This window comes from Salvia miltiorrhiza, chromosome 7 (assembly GCF_028751815.1).
Source record: "Salvia miltiorrhiza cultivar Shanhuang (shh) chromosome 7, IMPLAD_Smil_shh, whole genome shotgun sequence".
Classification (NCBI taxonomy): Eukaryota; Viridiplantae; Streptophyta; class Magnoliopsida; order Lamiales; family Lamiaceae; genus Salvia; species Salvia miltiorrhiza.
In genome coordinates this window covers 29,870,075-29,880,020 of record NC_080393.1, presented here as the reverse complement: position 1 = coordinate 29,880,020, position 9,946 = coordinate 29,870,075, and the positions used below count along the sequence as shown (strand labels likewise).

The 9,946-nt window shown below is 38.8% G+C and overlaps 2 protein-coding genes across 2 annotated transcripts; both read right to left on the bottom strand.

Moving 5' to 3' along the window:
• Positions 1-1,006: 1,006 nt before the first annotated feature.
• LOC130995944 (cytochrome P450 CYP749A22-like) lies at positions 1,007-3,432 on the bottom strand. The gene is made up of 5 exons (XM_057921464.1): positions 3,171-3,432; positions 2,892-3,115; positions 2,606-2,832; positions 2,161-2,539; positions 1,007-2,086 (listed from the first exon to the last, which is right to left on the bottom strand). Exons 1-5 carry the CDS (start codon positions 3,430-3,432, stop codon positions 1,652-1,654), a joined length of 1,527 nt encoding a protein of 508 aa, XP_057777447.1. The 3' UTR covers positions 1,007-1,651.
• Positions 3,433-3,529: 97 nt separating this feature from the next.
• Positions 3,530-5,755, bottom strand: LOC130995940 (cytochrome P450 CYP749A22-like). Its single transcript, XM_057921449.1, has 5 exons — positions 5,261-5,755; positions 4,964-5,187; positions 4,646-4,878; positions 4,185-4,563; positions 3,530-4,111 (listed from the first exon to the last, which is right to left on the bottom strand). The coding sequence occupies exons 1-5, from the start codon at positions 5,517-5,519 to the stop codon at positions 3,677-3,679; spliced, it is 1,530 nt and encodes a 509-aa protein (XP_057777432.1). The 5' UTR covers positions 5,520-5,755; the 3' UTR covers positions 3,530-3,676.
• Positions 5,756-9,946: the final 4,191 nt, after the last annotated feature.

The window sequence follows — 9,946 nt, the reverse complement described above, 5'->3', positions numbered from 1 at the left end:
GCTTAAGTTGTTAGGCGTTGTAATCTATATTTTTAGGCATTGTAATTTATATTTTTTTATACTCTGTACGAGTTTGAGTACCACTCGTACTTATTTTTAAAATAATATTTTATTTACTTTTCAAATAAAAAAAATGATTAACAACAATTTTTCGATCATTTTAGGAGTACCGTCACTCAATAGTCAATAATATGCAGGGTTAATGGGTTAAGTATGATTTATGGTCTGAATTTTAGAGTAATTTAAAAAAATATCTAAATTTTTGTTTATTTTGTCAAAACCTTGAAAAAGTCTTCCAATATGCAGTAACTTTGTGACAACTCGCCTTAATTAGTTCATTTGTGTCGATATGATTAGATCGAATATACTTTTTTGATGCTTTCACATCTATTTATGGGAAATCTTAAACTTTGAAAAATGATTGAAAATTTCCTGAAATATCAGGAATTAGAAAATGTGGGATCCCATGGGACTGAATACATTAGTTTGCTAGATTAGTCAATGGTCAATAATTCCAAATTAATTGAATTTTGCAAGGACTAGCATAAATCATAATTATTGACGCATCATGAAGATAAGTGGAAGAAACCACATTTTTCTACTAGGGTTTGTCCCTTTCAATTATTGATGGCTAACAAAAAGCACGTAAATTAATTGGATCTACTATATGCTAATATATTGTTTAGGAGACTCCAGCGACCGAATAGTGAAATCTTCAATCATTAAAAAAAAACTTACATATACATGTATCTTTTTCCTTTTGTTTCTCAAAGTTGATGCTTACAGTTGAAGATGTCTGATTCCTTTTAAAAAGTTGGTGTAATTCAATACAAGAAAAGGCATTGTCATGTGATAGCTTTGGAAATCAGCCACTGCCATCTCTAGATTTCATAATAACTATATAAACAATTCAATGATTCCCTGCTCACATGATTGAAATAAAATATTACAATCCACATTATCATGAATAGCAGATCAAGTAAACACCTCTAAAATTATAGTATGTGTGTAAAATTGTTATCATTTTTTTGAATACAAATTCTCGATAGTTTTATGAATGGGGCCATGTACAGGCTGGAATTGGATCATGTTTCAATCCAATTGATCATAGTCAATTCCAATGGATAATCTAATCCACTGCTTTAATTGTACAGTTGAAAGAAATACTAACACTCCACACACAATATCAAGATCAAATTTTTAAGTCAATGGACAGTTTTGATGCAGAGTTTCCTGGATTCCAAACCTCACCTCCAAGAGATGAGCTCATGGCCCCCTTGAGCCGGCTGCAACGACGCGCCCCGCGCCCTCTGCAACTCAAGCCAGCCACCATGAAACCTAATGCAAGTGATAAAGAAGCATCATCTTCTTCAACAGCAGCAGCAGCAGCAGCTTCTTCGTATTTTTCGAGTAAAGATCCGATCCCTCTCCTCTCTCCTCTCGTGCTGCCTTCCATGATTGAGCCTCAACCAATCCAACAAAGAAACAATGGCTAACTCACATTCATTTGTTACTCATTAGTTTTTCTACTATGTAGATTCTTGCAGCTTATTGATCTAATTTTATTGAATCTTGAATAAGATAACAGCTTAATATCTTGTATAAACTATATATTCATACATGCTATCGTGCATCTTGCAAGAACATCATTTCACTGCTGCAATGGTTGGAGAATTATTTGCACACCGCATTGTGGTCGTGTGGTGATGATATTAATAGGGAAATGAGCGTAATTCTTCGACAACGTGAAGCTATAACGTTGAAGGATCATCGAGAGCGCAATCTTGGCCTCATTGGTCGCGAAATTCAAGCCAACGCACGTTCTTGGGCCGTAGCCGAAGGGGAGGAAGGCCATGGGGTTGTTCCTGGTAGCTGTGGCAACACCCTCTGCAAATCTCTCTGGTTTGAACAAATGTACATCTTTCCCCCAAATCTCTTGATTCCTATGCAGCGCTAGAGTTGGGATGTGGAATTCCATCTTGGCTGGGAATTCGTATCTCCCGATCCTCAATCGCCTCGTCCCCCGCCTCACTAGGCTCGCTACAGGGCTGTAGAGCCTCAACGTCTCATTCATAATCATGCTTGCCTTCATCAGATTCAACACATTGAGAAATGGTCAAGAAATGTGATGTGTGAATTGTATTATAAAAATTTGCTTACTGTCTTCAATCTAGGAAGGCCTTCTGCAGTAGGATTCTGATGTCCAAAAAGCTCCAACACTTCTTGCCTTGCCTTTTCTTGCCAATCTGTGTGGATTGCTAAGAGGAATATTGTCCATGAGAGCAAGCTGCTTGTAGTTTCGTGTCCGGCTAAGAAAAACACCTTGCATTCATCGATGACATCGTCGATTGAGATCCTACTCTTCTTGTCTGAATCATGGTGAGCTTTCAACAATGCTCCAAGAAAATCGGTCCCATAATCCTCTGCTTCTCCGGCTACCACTCTCTCCTCTCTCTTCCTCACTATTGACATGGCAGTATCACGGAGGGACTGCTCAATCTCATCTGACTCAACGTCGTCTCGCGTCTTCCAAATCATTCTGCAAATCCCTCATCACTCAAAAATGACACATAACATAGAATGGTGAAGGTGGTGTGGAAGTTACCCGAAAGGTCGGATCTTGTCTATGTTCTTGAAGAGAAGAAAGCCGAGCTTGGTGAGCATGTCGAAGATGTTCTTCCCTTCTAAATAACTGCTTCCAAATGCAGTTCTTGCGATCACCTCCGAGCTCATGACTTTGAGCTCTTCACACACATCCATTTCTCTGCCTTGGTATTGCCTCCACTTTTGCAGCATTGTTTCAACGCTTGCAATCATGGATGGAATCATGTCCTACACAAGCAAACAGTTACAGTAGAAACTTCTAGATGGAAATTGCTAGAATTTTTCACCTTCAAGCTTTCTGCATAGAATGCATGGTTTGCCAATTTTCTCAGCTTAAACCACTTAGCCCCTTCAGCCATAACAAGCCCATCTCCAAGCAGCTTCTTCACATTACCTCTACTTTTGGGTTTGAGGAAAATCCCTTCCTTGTTTGTGAGTATCTCTTTAGCTATTTCGGGCTCGGTTATCACCACATGAGGTTGAGGGCCAGCCCAGGTAAGGAAATTCTTTCCTGTTACAGACAAATATGAGACGAGTTTGGGAACAAGATATATATACGTAGTTACCATAAAGCTTCATCCATTGGTAGAACTGAGGCTGGATTTTGGGGAATATATCATGTGACAGCTCCATAGGACCCTTGAGTGCTTCTTCTCTCAAGATCGTGCTCTCTTTTGTGGTTCCATGAACTATTCTATACGAAGGGCCCGTGATTCCCTGTGCCTTCATCATGCGCTGCACGTGAAATGGTATCCATATTGCCTTGTAGATAAATCTGATCAGGGTAAATGTGATGAGATGAAGCATGATCTGGATGATGGTGATCATGGTGAATACAATGCAGCAATGAGATCAGGCGAAAACCCCTCGTATTTGAAGGGACCAGACAACATACATTGTTTGGGGTGGTGATGAAAACAAGTCAGGCAAACAAGGCAATGAAAGTGACATTAGATGTTTCCTAGGATACATATGTTTTTAATGTAGAATGAGATAGAACTAATACAGTTTCTATCAACATATAAAAGGGAAAATTACATTTTTTTAACCAAGTGATCAGCACACATTCATTCTACGCAGATTGCAGAATGATTTGAATTCCATGTTGAGGATTGACAGTGAGAAGCTGAAAAGGGGCATGGACATAGTTTGGCGAGAGCGTGAGCTTATAACGCTGCAGGATCATGATGAGCGCGACCTTCGCCTCATGACCTGCAAAGTTCAAGCCCACACATGCCCTTGGGCCGGCCCCGAATGGGAGGAAGTCCAAGGCCGTGGGATTCCCATTTGCGGCCTTAGCCACCCCATCACCAAACCTCTCAGGCTTGAACAGATGAGCATCTCTCCCCCATATTTCATGATTCCTATGCAGTGCTAATGGTGGAATGTACACCTCAACATCTGCAGGAATCTTGTACCTTCCTAATCTCGTTTCTTGCCCTACTTTTCTCGTGAGAGCAAGAACCGGGCTGTACAGCCTCAACGCCTCGTTCAGAATCATAGTCAGCTGCAAGAAAAGGTATAAAATGAGAAACATCAAAAGATCACAGAATCTTCATAACTTTTGATTGTTCACATACAATTTTAAGCCTAGAAAGGCCTTGTGCAGTGGGTTTATCCATTCCAAAGAGATGAAGCACCTCGTCCCTCGCTCTCTCTTGCCATTCCTCGTGGATGGAGAGCAGAAGAGCTGTCCATGACAGCAAGCTGCTGGTGGTCTCATGTCCAGCAATGAAAAACACCTTACACTCATCAACTATATCATCTAATGAGATCCTAATCTTGGGATCAACCTCATGATTAACCTTCATGAGGGCTCCAAGAAAATCATTACCAAAGTCTTCCAACTGCCCTGTCCTAACCATATCTTCCCTCTTCCTAACCAACGATACAATTGAATCACGCAGTGATTTCTCAACTCTGTCAGCTTCAATCTCATCACTTGGCCTCCAAATCCTCCTACAATATTATCCCAATCAGAAACAATAAAAGTAAAACTATAATCTTGAAATTATCAAAAAACAGATGAAGAAGTAAATACTTGAGGCCAAAAGGTCTGATCTTGAAAGCATTTCTTGTGATCAAAACTACCAACTTCATGAGCATGTCGAATATGTCTTGGCCTTCAACGTAGGTGCTCCCAAACGCAGTCTTAGAGATTATATCCGAGGTTAAAAGCTTGAATTCCTTGCTTATCTCGATTTCTTTACCTACATTCCCTTCAAATCTCTCCAACATAGTGTCCACACTCTCCACCATTGCAGGAACCATGTCCTAACATTAATATATATAGCAAGATTATTACAAAAAAAATACTCCTACTAAAGATTAAAAAATGCGAATCATTTAAGTGAGTCACCTTCAAGGAGTCTCCATGAAAAGCATAGTTAGAGAGCTTTCTTAATTTGGACCATTTTTCACCTTCTGCTACAACAAGGCCATCTCCCAATAGCCTCTTAACATAATTTAAAGGCTTGCATTTTTTGTAGATTCCATCCTTATTTGTTAATATCTCCCTAGCCAACTCGGGTTCAGTGACAATTATTTGAGGTTGATCACCCATCCAAATGAGGAAATTACTTCCTGTTCCACACAATAACTTAAACAAATTCAAGAATCACACACACACATGCATATTTGTTCAAGATGGGATTACCATATAACTTGATCCACGTATTCAAGTGGGGAAGAATTCTTGGAAAAACGTCATGACTGCAGAGGTCGTCGCAGCTGCTGATTGCTTCTTTCCTCATTTTGAGGATGTCTTTGGTGTTTCCATGAATGAGTTTGTAGGAGGGCCCTTTGATCCCTTGTGATCGGAGGATTTTCTGGATTTGAAGAGGCTTCCACCATAGTTTGTGGATTAATCTCGCTAAAACTACCAGGATTGAGATGATGAAGAAGAAAGTGATCATCACTGCTGTGAACTAAGAAGGTGTAAGTAGTTTCGATTAATTAGGATTTATAAAGTTGCAGGGAATCAGAGAACTGGGATTTTAGAATATAGATGATCGCAAAGAGACAAACGAAACGGTCTTTGTTGATCAACACACAATTTTGTCTGTTAATTGCTGCCTCAAAGGCTTCTAATATGAGGTATATTAAATGTTATACACGACACCACATACATTTTTATCAAATATTCTAATGAATGTCAAGTTTGAACTTGGAGAGTATTCAATCTATCTATTATATGAAAACACAGTTTGTGGTATTTTAGCAAATAAAACAACATATTAAGGGTAAATACATTAAAAGCTGCGCAGCCCAACAACATATAAAATGACAGAGTCAAATCACAACCCCACTAAATATAATGGGGTGTTAGAAAAAATCGTGGCCTTTACTTCAATATAGAATTTAAATATATCCACATTTAAATATTTCATTAACATCTCATTGAATATCAAATTCGATTAATTATTGATTCATTATTTTTTTACGCAGACTCATTTACAATCTTAATGTTAATTGATATAGTACAATAATTATTTAACTGTTAGTTACATAAAAAAATAAATTGAATATTATAATATGTATCAATAATTGATTTATATATATAAAAAAATGTCAGATTGTATTATTGCTATAATAATTCTAATTTTTTTCTTTATAACTTATTTTTTGTAATATGATATTTATTAAATTTAATATTATATTCATTGGTTTGACAATATTCATTATTTTACACTACTTCAAATAAAGTAATATTTGAATAATAAAATCTATATTTTTCTTATTAATTAATTTAAGTCATAAATAATGATTTTTAGGCACTACATAATTTAAAATTTTAAATAATTACTCTCTCCGTTCATAAAATTTTTGCCACATCCAAAACGGCACGAGATCTAATAAAATGTGAGTGGATTTGTGATGGAATAATATACACCCTATTATTATAAATAAAAGTGATAAATTTTTCATGGATGGATAAAAAAAAATTATCATCGCAATATTTTCGTATAAAAAATGCTTTGACCCGTGCGATGCACGGGTGGACGTATTAGTAATATATAAAGGAGTTTTCTCCCCTCCTCCAGGATTTACGTTGATGTCGATTATTTTATTTCATTTTTAAAATATACTTGCAATTTTTTATATTTTAATTCTGTTTTATATTTATATTTATTCATTTAATTATGTCGCTTAATTCGATAATCGCCGTGCATCGCACGGGAGGGCGTACTAGTTGTTCATATGCTGCAGTGCTGATGCTATTTTAATGCTTGTGGGACGAGTGGAGAGCTATGATGCACGGATTCTTCAAAAATCATCATGTACGGCGAATCGGATTCTTTTAGGGTGCGATTCTCTCGGATTCTCGTCGGATTCGCACCCGATTCGCCACGTGGCGTATCTTTTAAAACAATTTATAAAAATAAACCGAATTCGCAAATTCCATGGGCGAAATTCACGTATCTCGTGCACGAAAGGCCTACACAAGGTTACTTTGATAATTTTATTTTCAGTTATGACTTATATATCTAGCTATTATATGAAAACATAGTTTGTGGTATTTTAGCAAATAAAACAACATATCAAGGGTAAATACATTAAAAGCTGCGCAGCCCAACAACATATAAAATGACAGAGTCAAACCACAACCCCACTAAATATAATGGGATGTTAGAAAAAATCGTGGCCTTTACTTCAATATAGAATTTAAATATATCCACATTTAAATATTTCATTAACATCTCATTGAATATCAAATCCGATTAATTATTGATTCATTATTTTTTTACGCAGACTCATTTACAATCTTAATGTTAATTGATATAGTACAATAATTATTTAACTGTTAGTTACATAAAAAAAATTAATTTAATATTGTAATATGTATCAATAATTGATTTATATATATAAAAAAATGTCAGATTGTATTATTGCTATTATTATTAAAATACGATTTTATTAAAAAAGAGAAAACCTAAAAAAACCCTTGAAAGCAGACTAAGGGCCGAGCCTCATTTAAACCTTTCTAGGAAAACCCAATGGAAAAAACCGTAGAAAGGAAAAAGAGTACTCGTCTACAAACTAAAAAAGAAAAAAGAGGGGGGAGAGAGCGGAAGGGTAAGTTTCTGGAACTCCGGCCTAACCATCGTCCCCAAACCAACCCGGCTCTCACCCCGCAGAACAGAAAAGCAGGGGCAGATGGCCGGTGAAACGCCGTCGCCAAATAGCCCAAAAAGGAGAGCTATACGGCCGGTTAGACTCCGTCGCCGTTAGCTCGAACAAAAACAACACACAAAAGCAAGTAGCACAGCCGGTAAGACGCCGTCGCTGCGAACTTACAAACAAACCCAAAAACGAACCCAAGAAGTAAAACAACGGCCGGTTATACTCCGTCACCGAGATTACCTCCCAAACAAAAATCCAAATAGTTTCGGCCGGAATGATGCCGTCGCCGAAAACTAAAACACCGTGAAGAAGACGGAAGCGCGATCTGCCCCACAAGACGCCACCACGCTAATCACCTAGCAAGCAATCCACCAAACTAAGAACTCCGGCCGGAGTGATGCCGTCGCCAGAGCCTATAGCTTTGTGTATGTCCCGATTGCACGAACTGCACAACCAGTCACTACCACACCAAACACAGCGAACACAAATTCTGCAAGTTAGCGAACCGATCACCGCCTGCCCACCATGTGTTCGATCGAAGGCTGGCAAGAAGACCAGCCATATAACTCAGAATCACCAAACACCAGCACCAGCCTACCATGTGTTCGATCAAAAAACCACGCCCCCAGGCCCACCCAATGTTCGACAGAGCAGCAAGACAACCCACCATATGCTCGATCAAAGTACCTCGCCTCCAACTCCGATCAACCAAAACCTTTGCCAGAACCGGTAGGAACACTTCGCTCCCAGCAGACCAATTCTCCTTCCCGACGTCAGCGGGAAATATGAACAAACGAGTGTACCGCCATATCCTTCCGGGCAGCATGCGTTATTTCGTCGATTTCATGAGGCCACCATCCCTGATCACGTGCGGGATTCGCCATTAAGTCCGCAACCTGATTTCCTTCCCGATATATGTGAGTAATGTGCAAATGAAACAAGTTTAAAGAATTCAAGGTGTCATCCCAAGAAGCTTTAAACCGCCAAGGGATGTTTTTCGCTTTTTCTCGAAGCAAACCTACAACATAATTGGAGTCTGACTCGATCCAGAGATTCGTCCAGTTTCTTGTTCGAGCAATTCGAACGGCCATAATCACCGCCAATAACTCCGCCTCAAAACGTATCCCATGCCACACTTGTAGTGAAAACAACCCCGGACCCATCCCCAATGATCCCTGAAGACACTTCCATAACTAATATTCCCCGGCGCTCCAAGTGCCGAACCGTCTGTATTTACTTTCATCCAAGGCGCCGGAGGAGGCCACCAATTGACGGAAATGTAGGTAGGGGGGGCGCAGCACGACCGCGAATACCAATATTCCGTAAAGGAATATAGTCTGCCCAACTGTTATCCATATGTCCAAGTTTTTTTAAGTTCATCTCCATCTCCTGGAAAGCCACGCGCACCACATGAAGCAGGCGCCTCTGACAGAACTTGAAGCTATCAAAAACACACTTGTTCCGTTGATTCCAAATAGCCCAAATCATCGTGATTATCCCAGCCTTCCAATATTTACCAATTTGTGAGCTCAACTTTCTTCCCCACGCAAGAACCAGAAAGCTGTGAATATCCGCCGAGTGCAAAGCCTCCGGGAAGCAAAACCAATTGCAGAAAATAATCCAGCTATGACGCACCAAAGTACAATCCCAAAAAATATGCTCCGGCGTCTCGGAATCTCTATGACAAAAAGGACATCGATTCGGCATAATCATGCCCTGTCTAATCTGATTGTATTATTGTTATAATAATTCTAATTTTTTTCTTTATAATTTATTTTTTGTAACATGATATTTATTAAATTTAATATTGTATTTACTGGTTTGACAATATTCATTATTTTAGACTACTTCAAATAAAGTAATGGGAATCGACGATCTTATGCCATAATTACGGCTCCTATACTTGCTAAGCGGCCGGAGGTTCCCGCTCATTGATTCACTGCTCTTCGTGCTTACGACTCTGGCCATGGGTATGTGTTGTCGTTGCCTTCGGAATTCTGTAAAACTCGTGTTGAGGAATACAAGTTTGCTTTGATTGGAAGGTTGCTTCTCAAAAAGGAGACAAGCTGCGTTCGACTTTGGATTTGAAACAAGAACTTCAAGGTCTTTGGAAACTTTCTTCAGAGTGGAAACTCATACCTATGTGTAAGGGTTTCTATGTGCTCAAATTTCAGAATATGGAGGACAAAAAAATGGCTAAAGCTCGGACCCTTTGGAA